This window comes from Hesperophylax consimilis, chromosome 13, assembly GCF_061612785.1.
Source record: "Hesperophylax consimilis isolate HC1 chromosome 13, BYU_Hcon_1.0, whole genome shotgun sequence".
Lineage (NCBI taxonomy): Eukaryota > Metazoa > Arthropoda > Insecta > Trichoptera > Limnephilidae > Hesperophylax > Hesperophylax consimilis.
The window spans coordinates 34,451,889-34,470,493 of record NC_142848.1 but is presented as its reverse complement, the minus strand read 5'-3'; the positions used below and the strand labels follow the sequence as shown (position 1 = coordinate 34,470,493).

At 33.7% G+C, this 18,605-nt stretch overlaps 2 protein-coding genes across 6 annotated transcripts; both read right to left on the bottom strand.

The window, feature by feature from the left end:
• Positions 1 to 1,618: 1,618 nt before the first annotated feature.
• LOC149418881 (uncharacterized) lies at positions 1,619 to 5,333 on the bottom strand. Of its 2 annotated transcripts, none has more exons than XM_089638695.1 (3): positions 5,127 to 5,333; positions 2,990 to 3,317; positions 1,619 to 1,757 (listed from the first exon to the last, which is right to left on the bottom strand). In XM_089638695.1, the coding sequence occupies exons 1-2, from the start codon at positions 5,142 to 5,144 to the stop codon at positions 3,012 to 3,014; spliced, it is 324 nt and encodes a 107-aa protein (XP_089494821.1). In that variant the 5' UTR covers positions 5,145 to 5,333; the 3' UTR covers positions 1,619 to 1,757; positions 2,990 to 3,011. The 2 variants fall into 2 exon arrangements, with proteins under 2 accessions (XP_089494821.1, XP_089494822.1); XM_089638696.1 differs by lacking the exon at positions 5,127 to 5,333 and adding an exon at positions 4,874 to 5,074.
• Positions 5,334 to 7,925: 2,592 nt separating this feature from the next.
• Positions 7,926 to 17,345, bottom strand: LOC149418880 (uncharacterized). Of its 4 annotated transcripts, none has more exons than XM_089638692.1 (4): positions 17,329 to 17,345; positions 14,563 to 15,022; positions 9,399 to 9,727; positions 7,926 to 8,166 (listed from the first exon to the last, which is right to left on the bottom strand). In XM_089638692.1, the coding sequence occupies exons 2-3, from the start codon at positions 14,578 to 14,580 to the stop codon at positions 9,419 to 9,421; spliced, it is 327 nt and encodes a 108-aa protein (XP_089494818.1). In that variant the 5' UTR covers positions 14,581 to 15,022; positions 17,329 to 17,345; the 3' UTR covers positions 7,926 to 8,166; positions 9,399 to 9,418. The 4 variants fall into 4 exon arrangements, with proteins under 4 accessions (XP_089494818.1, XP_089494817.1, XP_089494819.1 ...); XM_089638691.1 differs by having other exon boundaries at positions 14,563 to 14,837; positions 17,302 to 17,334; XM_089638693.1 differs by lacking the exon at positions 17,329 to 17,345 and having other exon boundaries at positions 14,563 to 15,030.
• Positions 17,346 to 18,605: the final 1,260 nt, after the last annotated feature.

Here is an 18,605-nt window from a genome sequence, read left to right as displayed (position 1 = left end):
TAGATTTTCGATACTTTCGGTAGATTTTCTAAAATTTTATAAGATTATCGGTTGATTTTAGCTGGAATCGGTAAATCTATCGGAATTTTGATAGAAATGTGATTGAAAATCGAGTAAATAACTCGAACTTCGAAAGAAAAGTCGTATATTGGTTCATAAAATGGATTACTTTTTCAAAAAAATAAAATGAAGGTTAATTTAAGTAGGTATTAAAATCTATATAAAAACCTATTTATTTTTCTATAACATCCAGAACAAAATCACTTCTGCTTGAAGAGGAAATACCACCGAGTAATCTTCCCTCCGTGAGCCACACTGTCCAGCTCGATATCTGAATTCATACTGAGCGGATTTTGGCATGCACAGCCGAGCCGGGCCACAGTTTTTTTGGTTCGGCTCGGTGAATTTTGGACCCATCGAATAAAAAACGGAGGCTGCCAAGCCCCGCTAAGGAGTTTCCCACACACTATGATTGGCTGGTATTGCCGTGTGTGTCCAGCTTAATATGCACACAATATTTTGAAAAACCCTTCGTATCAGTTTAATAAAAGCATCTAATTAAGTTCCAGAGAAACAAAATAATGCATCTAAGTACCCATTTTGTTCTAATTAATATACGAATAATTTGAGGTGTTTCGACATTTAAAAATATGTTTTTAGGCTAGCTTTTTAAATTAAGCCCAAAAGAAGAAAATATATTATAGGTTGTTTGATTGGGTTAAATAAAAATAAGAAAAAATCTAACCTAAGAACCTATTTTCATAATATATCACAATGATCTTAATAGATGGCCGCCATGATAACAGGTCAAATTAGTTCATTTGAATATCCACTAACACACCAGAGACTAAAACAGTTGAAATTCGTTGTAATTGAACTGATAATAAGGGTTTTAAAAATAATTTGTGCCTATTACGGACGTGCACTTAACTTTTCCGAAATTTCTAAGACGCTTGCTTTATCTTATCCCCTTCTAGCATTCATTTTAGATGTCTTCCAATACCAAATTGTTTCTTATACACCCCGGGGCAACATATGTTCTACTAATTGAACAGCCAACCTCTGGAGTGATCTATTAAACTGATTTGAAAGAAAATGTAGGTCCCCGATCGACCGGACAGGTCAATGAAATTGATTACATGTCCAAAAAAATTTTTTAATATTTTCGGTCTGTTGTTTCAGCCAATTCACATAGTGACATTACTTTTGCCCCACCTGCGTCAAAACTAAAGATAAGAAATTGGTCAAATAAGCAGTAACAATAATTCCGCGTTCCTCAGGTGTGTATCGCTCCATTGTTTATTGTCAACTTAATTTCTATCTGTCTACAACATAAATGCCAAAACACACCATTTGCAACCTTGTATGGATAATTCAAAATATTAGTTTGTGCATTCCGGCGTGTAAAATTTTCATCCTTTTTTTTATTTTACTCGGTTCCCCAAGGGGTCTTTGTCAGGTTTGGAGATACATAGGAGAGGAGAGGTTGGAAGGTACTGTGTAGAGAGCCTTCTAAAGGAAATTTAGGTTTCAACATTTGCTCCAAAATTGGGAGAAAATAGGAATAGGGATATATAAGTGATTAAAAAAAAAATTAGATTTTATATTTTATTTAGTTGTCTTATTTCTAGAGCCCGATCGCTTATAATTTACCAATTAAATTCACACTCCGTTCACAACACAGTTTACACTATTCACACATCCCTCCGAAGGATGGCCGTGATTTAGTAGGCTGCTGTTTTTGTAGAGAAGGAATACTGAAAAAAACAAATTAAAATTAAAATCAAGAATAGGTACATCGAAATAAGAGTTTAAAAAATAGTTTTACAAAGTTTGGGATTGAAGTTGGAGTTCATTATAAAAAGAGTTTTGAGAATTTTTTTATCTGTTGTCAACAAGGTTATATATTATATTGACTTGTTAATTCGGTTTATCAAGACGATCATAGAAAATATATTTTATTAAAATTTCAGATAAAACAGTATCAATGAACGAAGAGAATGATAGGTACCTAGCTACAATGTGATGCTATATACAGAAGTAGTATATATATATTGACCGGTCGGTGGCCGAGTTGACATCGCGTTTGGGTCCCACCCAGGCGTTTTGTGTTCAATTGTGTTCAACAAAAAAAAAACATTCTTATTTTTCAATCCAAAGCAACAATTTTTCTATAGCGTGTACAATTTATTTTATTTAAATTAAATGTGTTTAAGTTTTGCTTTTCGATTTTTAATCACAATTGTACAATGTACATATTGTAAAATTTATTTAAATCATGTAATATGTTGTGTTAATTCAAAAAGTTTGGCGGAGTGGGTAGAGGATCGATGGGAAGTATCATTATTATGGAAGTAATATTATTATCATCTATGTAGTTATTCAGAATCTACATAGAATAAAGAAGTATTTTAGAAATTTTAGAAAAAAACCGGGCACAGGTCTCCGGCGATAACTTCAAATTGCCGACACGTTCGCTGAGAAATTGTACAATTCATACTGAAAAAGACAGGGACAGCAATGGTTTAAACCTTTCATTGGTAAAAAGGCTTTTACCATAATCAGTAGTCGTGCAAATTGGCTTTTTAATGTTCGCCGGTAACTCAAATGCTCCGGACTATTGCACGGTGGGCGATTACCTGCGACTCTGTTCGTGGGGTTTCTTTCGCCATCAGAAGGATTCGGGAGCCATCGACAGCCGCCACACCCCCCTTCGTATTTTTCGCACGGAAACAACATGTATTCTCTACATATATAAATCAATGTTCAGAACGCACTCCATTTCTCTTTTGCTTGCCTGACATCACATATCGCCATTTGAATTTTATAGCGATGGTGAAACATAGTTCTCCATATAAAATGGAAGCGGAGAAAACTCGGATTTTTGGATGGCTTTTTTGAGTTCTTCTTTATTCTATGGGTGAAAGACATCAACAATTTCCATAGTGATTAATATATTAATCGGTTATTTAAACATGATTTAACTAACCTCCTCAGTAGTTCTCCTCCTATCATCCGTGGTGGTGATGATGGTGGTGTCCACCATGTCCGCCCCCATAGCCCCCGAAGTCGCCCCCGTACCCTCCGTAGCCCCCGTAGCCTCCGTAGCCACCGTGGTCGCCACCGTAGCCCCCGCCGTAATCATTGTAGCCCCCGTGCCCGTGCCCGCCCCCGTACCCGCCCCCGTACCCGCCTCCGTACCCGCCCCCGTACCCACCCCCGTAGTCACCATAGCCCCCACCGTGTCCGAACTGGGGATTAGGTGCGGGCGCCGGGAGGGCGAGGCACGCAGCGATCACCATGGACAACACGAATAACTAGAAAGAAAATAGAATCCACATTAGTATGATGTGATTTGGTGCTTTTCACGCCAATTTTTTCTTATTTTAAAATAATTATGTAATATTGCACATTCCAGATGTTTCTTTGTCTATGGTTTTGACAATTTTGATTAGCCATGAAACGGAACGTAGAACGTAGAACGAAGAACATTTTCAAAGTTATTTTTGTTCCTCTACCATCTCCTTGGAAAATTCCCAAAAATTTAATACTAGAATTAGGCATTGCTATATTCTCATTATCAGTTAATTAATTGTTTTTCTTCCTATGATTGTTCTCATTGCGATCTTAATCGCATACAATAATATATTATTTAATCATTGACGAATGTAATACGTTTCATTTCCATTGAAAGTTGTTGACATTATCTTCGTCAATGATTAAATATTATTTTAAAGCTTCAATATTTTATATCTATTTTAAATTGTATAATTCATTCCAATCATAATTTATTTAAACATATAAAATGTGTGCCACGGTGCAAAACAAAATATTATTTACATAGGTATCATATCTATACCCAGTTAAGTGGTTGAAATATAGGATTATAAATATAGCACTATACTTTAGAAACAAAATGAAACTGTTTGTGCTGCATACAGTTCATTTAAACGACAACACGATATGAAACACCAAACACCCAAAGCAAAAAAACCAGTTCAACAAAAATAACCTCACTAATTACCATGCAAGTATGTAATAACCTGCCACGAAAAATGAAACACAAAAAGTGCAATAACATGGATGCTCCAGTGCAAAATATTTGGCTTTAAAATGTTACATTCATATAGATCAATAAACGCTTGCTTTATTAGATATTACTACACTAGGTAGAATTTATAAATCGTCATTTAAAATTAAAACATTAATACATTAAAACACGCCGTCTTTAATGTTGATACGACTGAATCTACTGATTCTGAAAGGTTCTGAAATCGCAACCAGTCTACGTGAGTAATACACCTGTGGTCTACAATATATTTTCTTTCGTAGCAATGCAGGTTTTTAAACACTGATAAATTATTTATCAGGTTCGGTCATGCATGTATTTTTGCACTTTGGTTCAATACAATAACATTAGTGACGAGATGCTAACAATTTACCTAGTAAAATAAAAATTCAATAAAATTTTTAAAAAAACGTCTAGACTCACATATAATAAAGCACCGGTTGAAAAAAAAGAAGGCTTTCGAGACTGGTTTGGTGTGATTTTGAGAGACCAAAAAATTAAAACTTTTAAAATTATTTTAACTATTAAAATTAACCACAACACTGTTTCATTTTGAATCTGTGAATTTATTTATTTTACTGCACAAATCGTCACCTCAATAATTTATTAATAATTTCATTTTGTCAAATTTTCAGGAGAAACAAAAGAAAATTGAGACGCACTTTCTAATTTTTGATCTATTTTTATTTGTTTTACTCGACACGATTTTGGTAATACAATCATACGTTATTAGGTTATCATGGGAAAATATATTTAGAAAATACTAACAATGGTATTCACATTTTGTGAAAAAAATTACTTTACCAATTAATTGTACCTGGAAAAATTAGGTAAATATCAATGTGTTCATTAGTAGGTATTTACAGAATTCAAATCAGAAACTGAAACTTATAGATTTTTAGCTTAAACGTTCGATTGAATCAAAACTTTTACACCGCTGGTAATGCCGTTAACGTAACTGAAAGTATTAGAAGGAACTGTTAAATAATTATTACGAATTTTAAACGCAAGATTTACAACCGAGAATAGATTATTTCAAAAAGTTAACACTCCTTACTTGAAACAGAGCCTTCATGTTCACTCCCTATGGATGTACTAGTTCAGACTTAATATTGTTTGGTAATGAAGATGGACACAGACTTATATACTCTACACAAGTTCAGCGTCGGAGCAAATTACTGCAACGTCACGACTGTATCTCTTATTAATAATAACTTACCTAATGTCTGGTCGTAGGTTTTTTACATTAACCAGTTCAATCCGACCTTTTGAATGTGTGCTTAGTATTTATGTAGGTAGTTCTATGTTTCAACGGTGCGCGTTTGAATCGGAAATGCAAAAAAAACTTGATGTTAAAGTTTTTCGTGTTGGTATTGATTGATTGACACAGTTACAATGTTATGTAAGTGGTCTGTTGGACTGTTTTTCTATATCTCAACCCATAATACACATAATATTATCATATCTTCAAAATATTCCCGCTGTACATTCAATTTCAAACAGATCCGCTGTTTTTGAACGTATCCCTAAATTAAATACTGTTTTTGAAAGCAGATGAAATAATCTTTCAGATTTTCATTTTGCAAACATTATTTTTTTTGTTTCGACATTAGAATCAAAGAGAATTTAAGGTGTCTTAAAAATTGAATTCCTACCTTGGCTCTGTGCTTATGTTTTTCTACTTGTTTTTTGTACTTAACCTCCCTTTTTCTATTTGTGTACTGTTTTGAAATCCTCAACAATAATGAGTCCATTATCAATAAATATTCTTTTTAGTCCAATCCTGGACATGTTCCCTTTTACCGTTCGTTGCATACCCACCCCACCCCCACTCTTCACTATTTGCTAGTCACGCCCACAACCCCACATCAAGTAATATTTTATGTTCGTCCATTGTTTTGTAATGTTACTGTAATTTTTTTCTGAGGAAGGAACAGTTATTCCGAAACCTGTTAACTCTTATTAAAAAAGTTATATTTGGTCGTTCAAACAAAGTTACATCGTTTTAAAATAATAAAATTTATTACACACATTGTCAAATCTTGACCGGAGGAACTGTTTGGGAGTTTTCTGTTTTATAGAATTATTTCAATCGTCAATTCACTTGGAAAAAAAGAAAAAATATGTAAATTTGATTTCATTTAATTTCTGGTAGAAAAGGCAAAACAATTGTTGTTTTACATAACTAGCTGAAGTTATGTTGTTTTTCGAAATCAAATATCGGATTTCCTCTTGCTTTGCCGGTTCGTAAATCTCTAAATAAAACTGTGGATTGGTATATAAATCAAACAGTCCCAGTTCTTTCTATTTGCATTCGTGGCCACGGACAATCGTCTTTAATTAAAAATAGAAGATGGTCAACTTTTTATAGAACCGTTTAGTGATAAACTCAGCTCAAGGGTGCCATTATGGGAAATAGATTAAATCAAGAAATTATTAAGTTTACTATGTGGATTGTTACAAATTCTTAAAAACCTAACTTTATATAGTTATTGGATAACTAATTAGCAACATTCAAATTACAAAAGCAAGTAATGCAATGGGTAATTATAAACTAATTACGGCTCCTCTATCATATGATGATGTTATCATTATCAGTTTGATAACTCACAGTCCTAATTTCAACATCACTCTGAAAACATCGTGTAAAAGAACTAGACGAAATAAATATTCTTGATGTAAAAATTAGAGTTTAAGGTAAGTAATAATACAGGGTTTTCCAATAAGAGGTGTTATTTTGATATTGAATCGTAAAAGATCAATGGTTTCGTTGCTTGTGTGGCATGTAGCGCCGTTTTGTTGAAAGTAAACGTTGTCCAAATCAATATCATCTACTTTCGGCCATAAAAAAATATTAATCATCTCTCGATAGCGCAATCCATTCACCGTAACTGTTGCTCCAGCCTTATTTTCGAAAAAGTAAGGTCCAATGACTCTGCCGAACCATAAACCGCACCAAACAGTCACACGTTGAGGATAGAGAGGCTTTTCAACAATAATTCTTGGGTTTTCCGAGCCCCAGATGCGACAATTTTGCTTGTTGACGAAGCCACTGAGGTGGAAATAGGCCTCATCACTCAAGATGATTTGCATTTGATTCACTCAAGTGAATTTTAATAATTTTAATGCGTTGTTGAAGCGTGCATCGTTCCATTTTTAATAATGGCGTAGTTTTTACTTGTCAAATGTTAAAAAATGACAGCTTCAAACGTTACTTCTACCGAAATAGCGGGCTATTCAAAATAACACCTCTTATTGGAAAATCCTGTATTATTGACGTGTTATAAGTTGCTTGTGTTCTTAATCTGCCCGGAATAATTTTATTAACTGCGTCGAATTGATTCTGACTTTTGATTTTTAGTATAATATATTTTTTTAAAAGACTTGAAAACCTATGTACAGTAGTACAAAAATTTAAGGGTAGACATATTAAAATCCACTATGTGGGGGAAGAGTAGCCAGCTATTTACAACTTATAAGCGGGTGAAAACAGGGGTCTCTGAAAAAATGTGATGTTTTTTAATTCGATATTTATATCTTGGACTGATTTAAATATATTTTTTAAATGAGGCGTGCGTGTTCAACCAAGATAGATGTGTAAGGAAAATGTATGACGTGTACGTGAAAGGCAGAAGAAGTCGAGGACGACCGAATGGCACGATCAAGTGTCTATATATCTCAATGACAATTCTTTTTTTAAAATGCGAATAAGAACTTTCAAATATCAAATATACAAAACAGTTTTATATGTGAAAAACGAATTACTAAACTGCCACCATCATGAAACGGAAACGGAACGTACAAACAAATTTGCAATAAGAAGAAATGAAAAACAATCGAGTTGAAACACGATTAATCAATTTTTTATTGTTTGAAACATGCATAACTTAATAGGAGTAATTTATCCAGAAAATAAAATAAAAAAACATTTTTTTATTTTATTTATTTTATTAATTTATCTTAATACTAGAACACAAAAGGAACATTTTCCAAAATAAATTGTTCGCACACTGTTTGCAGTATAACTTATTCACTATTCACAACGCTCTGAAGGGAGATGGTTATCCTATGTAGACTGCTGTAGTGTGGAGAGGAATCTGAAATAATAAATTCTCAATATTAGTTATCTTGTATTCCCATTCTATTGTTGCAATTAGTTGATATATGGTGGGTAATGCCTACCCTACACAATCGCGTTGACATTAAAAATATACCTCTCGGTTCACCAAATGACACGTCCTAATAAAACACGCTCTGTCTCTTATTATATTTTAGTAAGACACATGATACAAAGAGATTTAGAAAGAGAGAAAATCAAGCCTTCTACTTACATTTAAAAGTTTACCATGGAAGCTCCGTATAATTAAAAAAATAATTCTATGAAATAGGAAACCGCCAAATCCGGTTACAATTTGGCAATTTTTAAAAATTTATATTTTTGCATATAACTAACAAAAGTGAAGTGTCGATAACCTTTATAAGACTTTATATACCTAAATTGCTTTAAGAGTAGTTGATGTATTAAGAGAAAAAATAGGTTTCGCTTTTTTACCTCCAACTCTCCCAACTACCGATTCCGGTCTACGCGCACCGCGTTCTAATAGTGGAACAAGTTTTAAAGATATATTTGTACACAGTAGCACCTCTAATGTGGCTCTATGAGAGGAGTCAGTTGTCTGCTGTAAAAAACAATATTTTATCTTGTAGCCCAGCTACACTACTCGCGAAGTTGATCGAAGTTGACCGAATACGATAGTGTGGGCACGAACTTCGCTTCGCTTCGGGCAACTTCGCTTCGCTTTGCCCGACTTCCGATTGTTGTTGGTAAATGCGCCCGAGTCAAAGGACTCGAAGCGTCATGGCATAAATAAACCAATCACTGACTGGCTGGACTGAGTTACTCGCGAAGTTGCACGAGTGTGTGGGCACGCACTTCGAACTTCGGCTAACTTCGTCGAGGACTTCGTCGAAGCGTCGAAGCGAGTAGTGTAGCGGCCGCTTTGGGATTCGTTAAAAAAAACAACGAATGTATTGTAGTAGTAGTGTTGTCGTCGTGGTCGTGGTCGTGGTTGTGGTTGTGGTTTTGGTTGTGGCTGTGACTGTGGTTGTGGTTGTGGTTGTGGTTGTGGTTGTGGTTGTGGTTGTGGTTGTGGTTGTGGTTGTGGTTGTGGTTGTGGTTGTGGTTGTGGTTGTGGTTGTGGTTGTGGTTGTGGTTGTGGTTGTGGTTGTGGTTGTGGTTGTGGTTGTGGTTGTGGTTGTGGTTGTTTTAGTTACCCCTAATGGTTTGCTACGGTAAAACGCTGGTCGAGTTATGCGGTTATATACTGACCAGTTTTAGAAGTAATCAGATCATCCGTGGTGATGGTGGTGATGTCCGTGGTGATGGTGCCCGTATCCGCCCCCGTAGCCTCCGTGCCCTCCGTAGCCCCCATGCCCGCCATAGCCCCCGTGCCCTCCGTAGCCCCCGTGCCCTCCGTAGCCTCCATATCCCCCGTAGTCGTCGTAGCCCCCGTAGCCACCGCCGAAACCGCCACCGCCGTAACCGAACCCGCCCCCGAACCCGCCCCCGAACCCTCCGAAGCCGAACTGCGGACTAGGGGCGGGTGCAGGTGCCGGGAGAGCAAGACACGCCGCTAGCACCATGGACACCAACAACAACTGCAAATAAAACAATATTTTAAATATGTTTCTCTGTAGGAATCATTTCAAAAGCTTGGCGACCTAAAAAAATTGTAAATAATCTATTAGGTACATATGGTGATTAAATTAACTAATAGTTCGGTTATGGTTCTAACAGTTAAGTAGATCACAGAGAAAATTCCTTTTCAAACATTCTTAAGGCAGGTAGGTAACATAATATTGAAAAAATTATAGTAAATAAACACGACGATTTTACGTTTAAAAAATGAAATCTTTACTGAACGGCTACTATCTTACATACAAATTTTCAGACGAATGCAAAACGGTCGAGTTAAAACAGAACTTGTGAGGTGATCTTGTGAAGTGTCACATAAAAAAATATATAACTTGTTATAAGGTATACCAAAAATATACACATTTTTGGCATGTAGCTTCCTCTTAAGCTAACAGCTGCAATCCCGTACAATTCCTTAAACTTGCATAGATTCCCGGACACAGAAATCTGAACATTCATGATGTAGTATTTACATGGTATCCGGGGGTAAAGTGCGCTAACTTCGGGGGGCGATTCTACATGATAGAACAAATAAAAAATAAAAATAACTTTTTTCGAAATTCCAAGGTTTTAAGGTGGTTTTTAGGTAAAAAAATGTTGAATTGTTTGTATGGGAAAATACAAGCTGGAATTTTGAAAAAAATTATTAATCTTTTTTCTTTCTACCATCATCTAGAATCACCTCCCGAAGTAAGCGCACTTTACCCCCGGTGTATAAACATACATTTGAAATAAATAATTCTCCTAACAGGATGTAATTTTTATATTTTTTTCGAAAAAGTATTTTAGCGAGTTAATGATTGTTGACAACAGTCTCTCGTAGATTCAGGTTATTTTGAATTAAATGTGTTTAGAATTTGAATAAAACTTAATTATTTACTGACGGACTCTCGTCTAATATAATTTTACATATGTAAATACCCAGATATCTTCACTATAAAGCAGTGGTTCTTAACCTTGTTCGAGGTACTGACCCCCACCAGTTTCATATGCGCATTCACCAAACCCTTCTTAATTGGAAAAATAAAATGTGATTTTTTTCAAATTAAAAACATAGGAATATATTTATACATAACTAACTAAATAACTAACCATCGCGCTGTTTCCATGCAGGGGTAGGCAGAGAGGACGAAACGCCAAACAACTCGGTCTTGGCACACACTTCTTGCCTCATTCATATTCATACATAGTCTCATACATACTCGTCTATTATTTTTGCTCTTGACATGGCCCGTCTCAAGTATCTGATTCACTTGGTCGTGCCATGTCTTCCTCCGGCATCCCCGACTTCTGCTACCATTCACATTTGCATCGTATATTTTCCTTACACTCCTTTCTTCGCTCATTCGCTCTACATGCCCAAACCATATAAGTGTCCCTTTCTCGATCTTACTTCTAACGCTTACATCAGCCTTGCACTTTTTGCGGATATCCACATTTCTCACACGATCATACATGGTTTTACCACACATACGCCTCAGGGATCTCTTTTCTACAGCATTCTTAAATTATTAATACATGGATGCACAAAATGAACAAAACCATTAAAACATGATTTTCACACAAAAATTATTTATTTATTTATTTTGTAAGAAACAAACAGCTTTTATATAATATGCAGTGATAGATATAAATATACAAGTTAATTGGAGTCAAGCCACAGAAGTTTCTTATGTTAAAGTGCATTAGAAATGAAGTTTTAGTTTCTTAAAATTAATTTGGTGTTAAAGGAAGGGGAGAGGAAGAGGAAATAGGAAGAGGATAGGAAAAGGAAAATAGGAAGAGGATAGGAGATGCTGCCGATACATTCCATACTCTCATATTAATAATCGATCGTACGCATTACTTCATATCGATATTTCTTTAGGTTATTACCAAAAATGTCAATGCTGTAAAATTTTTTATTATATTGTGCACATATGCGAGGAATTGGGGATTTTTTTCGAATGTTTGTTCTACACGAGGGTAGATAAAATAAATCAGATTGTCGGGTTGATCTAGACGGAATATTCTATACTAGAATTTGCCTGTATAACACATAATTATATATGTTATGCAGGTGAATCCATATTGTGACCACTTTCTTTTTTGCTCGACATAGTTAGTACGAAGGGATTACAATATTAAGAAAGGTATCACACGACGTACCGTCATTACAGTTACAATTCGACTACTGCAAATTCCCTGTAGCACAGATAGGCCGAATCACCTGCAGCCAAAGATGGACAAGCGGGTCGTGTCATCACGAATCATATGAGTCGGGGGTGTGAAATTACCTCCGCCGAACCCGTGAGAATGACTCACCGAACCCCCGGGGTTCGATAGAACCCAGGTTAAGAACCACTGCTCTAAAGTATACTGTTAACTATAACCGGCTGCGGAAGGTAACAGTAATGAATAATAATTACTCATCCAAATTATCCGCAACGTTATTTAACGGGTTTTTGTAATGGAAAATTAATACCCACCTCGCAGGTAGATAACAATTTAAATATGTTTGCACAAATTGCTATGTAAAATTTAACCTGGGCCACATAGGCCCGATATATACGTTGATTTTAAGCTTGGGTCGGTTGGAATATCGAGCTTAGCACGGATTGGAACGTCGGTTGTAAAATTAGATATCAGCAATATTACACGTATTGTCTATGATTTTACTAAATGAATGTGCTTCTTTTTTCTAAAATGAAAAACCAAATTACTGCCCACGTTAATGGTATGTCTATGTCATCTACTGTCATCAGAAAATCGCGAAATTAAAAAATTCCAACGACAATTTTGGCGGGTACAATTTACGAGTTGATTTTTGATAAAGTTCCCCACTTCAATCAGCAATGTGCTATGTGCGAGGATACTAAATAAATAGTATTTGTTTTGCTGTAGTAAATGCACCATTCGTGAAATTATGATGAACTAACCGCTGAGAACACTGTGCTGACGTTGCAAAATTCCTTGTATAATACCTTACCAGACTATTTGTCTATTTTAGATTTTGAATTTATTAAAAACGTCAACATACCTCATTGCTCAATGAATGTGTCAGTCCGTACTGACAAATTATGTCATTTACGTGTTTTTCTGTGAGATGGACGAACTTAATTACGCACGTAAAAGTAATATTTGATAGTTGTTACGGCTAGCGCCTCGGTGTCTAAAAAAAGAACTATTCTGCGGCTTACCAATGCTTAATCCGCCGATTTAGCCCGCTTAAATTTGCGCGAGGAACGTCGCACATAGCGAGGATACGGACTGACTGATATACCGGGCCATATTGTTACGTAGGTTGAGTTTACTAGAACATTCTATTCCGGAACGCTATGGAAAAATTATGACTAATATCATTTACAAATAAAAGAAAAGCCAATTCCTAAGAAAAGGATGCAATCTAATACCAACTTTATTTATTTTCGGGAAATAGACAGTTTACAAATTTCATCAATTTGAACACGCGTAGTATAAATAGCCAAAAGAACACAAGTTATGAATTTAAAAAATTAAAATAATGATATTTTTAAGAAAATTTTATATAACAAAAAAATCCTCGTGACATGTAAGAAAATTTAATTTATGGAACTTATTCTGTTGGTCATTTTATTTAGTGATTGGAACAGAATATAACGAGTGGGCTATCGAAAATTATACACCAGTTTTTAGAAATAATATTAGTAAAACATGTAATAATAACATAAATTCCTAGAATCTAGAACAATACTACATATAAGACAAATCACTAAAACTGCCTTACCAACGCTACTTAATTTGTATTATTCAACAAAGTACTGGTATAGATTACGCTTAGTTCTATAAATGGAGTCAGTAAATACATATATAAATAGTACCTCCAAACATGTTCCCCTGATCATGCATCATATTGGTTAGTCAGTGTGTCTGATAGTTGGCTGTGTATGTATTACAGAAGAATGGTACATTTTCTCTTGTGTTCCTAGTCAGTACATGGAATTTAATTTTCGCAACGATGGCAGGGCTGTCAATTGAGTTGTTAATGACTCTGTGTAACACAACCAGGTTATCACAATTGAGATTAGATATCATAAAACATGAATGAAATGAATTTCTACAGATTGCAAAACAACGGAATATTGCAAATATTTACACTATAATACCGTTTATGTATAACATAATCAATAAATCATATACAATGACAAAACTTATAAGAAACTTAGGTTAAATCAGTATTGATGGAAAAGTTATGAAAGTATAGCAATCTTGTACCTAGCTTCCGATAAATGAATAAATCCGCCACATTTACGCATCTATTACTAACTTCGTGTAATCTAGGTACAAGCGAGTGGACAGCAAATTTGAAAAGTACAGTAAAAAAAATCAGAGACGTTTTGGGATGTACATTACAAAAGATAATTAATTACACTCATATAACAAATGGGTCACATATATTTTATAGGTAAAAAAATATCTGCAAATTTCTGTTTTTACAGTAAATGCTATTTTTTTTATCATTGGTATAAATATTTTACTTTTCTTTGAAAATGATTAATAAATGTCTATTATAACCTCGTATCTACAAGCAAAAGGGTTTTTTCTCGGGCTGTGAAAGAAACTGTTACATAAAGAATTATTTTTAAGTATTTTTTATATGTTTTCTAATACATTATTTTGAATTAAAACAATGACGGTATTTAACATTTTAAACCTAATGAAACTAAATTTTAATTTTTAGTTTGATGTGAGTGAATTTGAAACAGTCTATAAAAGAAGCTAGATATAATATGTATTAGTATCAATAATAAATAAGGTTAGTTAATTCAACACTTCTTACTTGAAAGAAAGTCTTCATGATTGCGACACTACTCTCGACTCGTGTGAAATGGATTCTGCGAATATTTTTAGGTAATGATGACAGCGCTAGGTTTATATACCCTCGCTGGTCGCTGGAGGACCGGTCCAGCCTTCAATCAAACAGCGTACGTCACCATAATATATCTCACACTATTATCATGCGTTTTACACACTCGCAATTTACAAATAGTACCACTGAGTTTCTCCTACGTGTGTTTTTGTTTACATTTGTCCAACGCAATTATGATGCTCCACCTGTTTTTTTGTCGCTACAATATGTCCATCAAGCATATTTATATTTATTGCAAGCTCCTAATCTCGGGATGTGTGAATAATTGCTCTCGTCTGATATATTTTTCCTATTGATTAAACAATTCCATACTTTTTAGCTATTATAACAACAGCTGCTTTTTAACTGTATGAGATTGATTCCAAGGTTGCTAAAAGAAGAGGGTCATTTTTTAGTGTCGTTTACTAAGTAAGGGTATTTCTTAATAAAAAGCGATGAAAATCGGTGAAAGTAGAAAAATAAAGCTAGTTATACATAATATCAAGGCTAATAATGATAACTTTACCATAAGAAACGCATTGAATCATTCAATTATAAAATTACGACAAATTTATTAAAAAATAATTATTTGGGATCTTCTCTCTTGGCGACAATTAAAATCAATATTAATCAACGTCCACCAAGTAACCACGAAACTTTCCATATTCCTTTCCAAGAACCTTCTCCCAACCTCTTATGCGAATATTTGGACTACATAATACAAAATGTAGTGACAAGATTCGGACATATTTAGCAGTAACCGCCGGAACTTTACAAAATTTATTGAATCTCTTATTTTCACTTAACTTCACTTGACCCAAACTTAATTATCTATCGAGTTTTTTATTGTTGTTGTTTTACATAATTAGACGGTAAAAGTTTGTGTTCGTGTTGGTACTAATAAAAAATTTCTTAAACTCTATTTTTTTTAAATCTGGCAACATCGCATTTCGCATTTGAAAATTAAATCATGCAAGCGCATTTTTCCCGTTGAGATGTGCTTTTCAACTGAGGGTGACAGTTTTTTTCATGCCTTCTGTAATATACTCATAAATAGTGTTTTTCATTGAATATATGGCCAATTTAATGTTATATTCGTATAATTCAATATATTTACGTTAAAAGATGTACTTTCATTTTACGTTAAAATGTACCAATATTCAAATAGAATTTTATGATCTATACTTTATTAGAACTTCATTGAAGAGATGTTTTTAATAAAATAAATGCCTAATGCACGACGCACGTGTAAGTAAACATGAATTGAAGAAATAAACGTTTGAAAATGCGTTAAAAAAATAGGTTGTGTTTTTTGGAATTAAATGAATTTTCAAATTTGGTGTTTATTGTATGAATGAGGTAAATGAGAGTTTTCTTGAAAATTCCGTAAACAAAAAGTAAGCTTTTTTAATTAAAATAATGGAATTTTCAAAAATTTAAGTATAAATACAAATGTAAAAGGTAATTTTGTCTAGTTTCTAAAATGGTATTTATTTTTACGACTTCTGCAAAATGGAGAAAAATATAGAACATTTAAAATTTCTTGGAAAAATTCCAAAATTTATGAGGAATTTTTTGATTTCAAATTTATACAACAGATAAACCACCCTCTTTGGCTGGATAAGCAAAGAATATATTTTTAATTTCTTTGCATGAACTATTTTATGTCAGTTTATATTTTACGTTTCAATTAGTAAGGTACATACGATGAAGTTTATCAATTGAATAAAATTTTATTAGTTTTTTAGTAAGACTATTGTTTTATTCCAATATTGTTTTACACTGTTATTGGACGGTTGGAATTTTTTCTTTGTAATATTTTCTATTTTATTTCAACCCTATGTTGTGTATTTTCTAAATAAAATAAAATGAAATAAGGCTGAAAGATATCGGCTGATCCGAAAATTACATCAGAGATTTGAACATAGGTTTAAAGTTTAAAGCAATGGTCCTGTTGTAGACAATTCTCTTCTTGAAATCCCCGTGGCATTAAATTGAATATGTTTCAATATAATACATGACTTTTTATTGTTAATTGATATGCTATTTTTTATAAAGAATCTTAACGGCCTTCCACCAACAAATACGCGTAAAAGTACATATTGCGAAATCAATGATTCATGCCATGTTTAAATTGCCAAAAAACCCAACATACAGACAGCGTCGCTAACCTAACATAAATAATACACCTGTCTGATTTTATAATCTAATTTATATTCACTACACAAGATGTCACATAAGTGGTGGATAACCTTTCAAATATATGGGACCTCAAGGCCGTTCTGAAAAGTGAATGTCATGTTTTATAAAAATCCCCTGGTTTTCGAGTTTTTACATTTTCTGAAATTGACACCCTTGCACACTCTCTTCAATGCCATGGACACAAATGAAGAAATTTAAAAAAAAATTAAGCATTATTTTTTAACACATTACAATTATTTATTATAAACAAATTACTAGTATTGCATTACTGTTGTGTTTTGTGTTGCAATAAATAAGTAATAATAAAATTTGTGTTGCAATAAATAATTTATTCCCCTAAGTTAGAGCTCTCGTGGCGTAATTTTCTACCTCTCGTTCCTCTTTCTACCAGCACTGATACGATCTTCAATACTATCAATGTTATGGACATAAAACAGCTATATGCAAGATCCATCTTGGTCAACTTACACCAGAACAATAAATCACTATACAAACCAACACAAACTATTCACAATACCCGAGCCAAAAACAAAGAACTTCTTCAAACTCCTTTTGCTAAAACCTCATTCGGACAAAGACATTTTAAAAACATAGCTTGCAAACTATACAATACACTACCAACTACGATCAGACAATTAGAAACAATGACAAAATTTAAACACGAAATAAAGAAATGGATTGCAATCACAGGGCGTCCCACTATACAGGGTGTCCGGAAACTCGTAGTACAAGCGGGAAACTGGTGAATCTACATCACATTTGGAGTCGATTTTGTAGTATAATTTTTTTTTATTTGAGCTTCCGTTATCGAGTAAATCGAGTTTGAAGTTGATTTTTTTTTTTTTTTTTTTTTTTTAATCAAATTCTTATAAATTATTACTGAAGATCAAAGTACCCAACTAATTAAAACTATTTGAAAGTAAAACAAATGAAGAAACTCGGATTTGAAGCATTATTTTGAAATCACCCTTCATTTAACCCGGTGTAATCATAAAATATTTCTGCTCAGCAGGGTTAAAACATCTGTTATTCAACCCTAAACACCAGAAAAAACTTTAACCCTAAAATAGCCGAAAAATATTTTTTTTTGTTTTTTTTTTTTTTTTTGAAAATGCTCAAAAAAAAAAAACTTTATGTTTTTTTGGGTTCCCCATGTGGTGTAGATTCTCCAGTTTCCCGCTTGTACTACGAGTTTCCGGACACCGTGTATAATATATATATATATTATATTACGTCCCACTATATACGTCCCACTATTACAAGCAAGATTCCTCGGCTGGCTAAGTCCTCCATCACAACACAAGCAACATTTTCGGCTTTCTGTGGTGGTAGTAGGAGATTTTCAAACATTGTTGGGTTATTCGTAACCTGGGAATGTTTGTCTTTCTTTTTAAAAAAAAAAAAAATATGTAAACCAAATTGCACATAGACAACAAGTACTATTTACACACGACCAAATTCAAACTTAATTAAAATGATCTAATTATATTTTCCCACATTTGTAATGAACACAATCTTAACAGGATTAACCCAACCGTTCTTTTGATTGTATTGAAATTATTTTGTATTATTTTTATATTTTGTATTTACCCTTATTGATATTCACTTAACTATATGTATATACATCGATGTACTCTATGTCTGTCTCGACACAGGTTTACTCTAGTGAGACAGGCATCGAAAAACCACTTGTAAAAAACTTTATATAGATAAATAAATAAAAAAAATATTGTAAAGGTCTCTGGGTGGCCAATTTGGTAAACAGTTACATG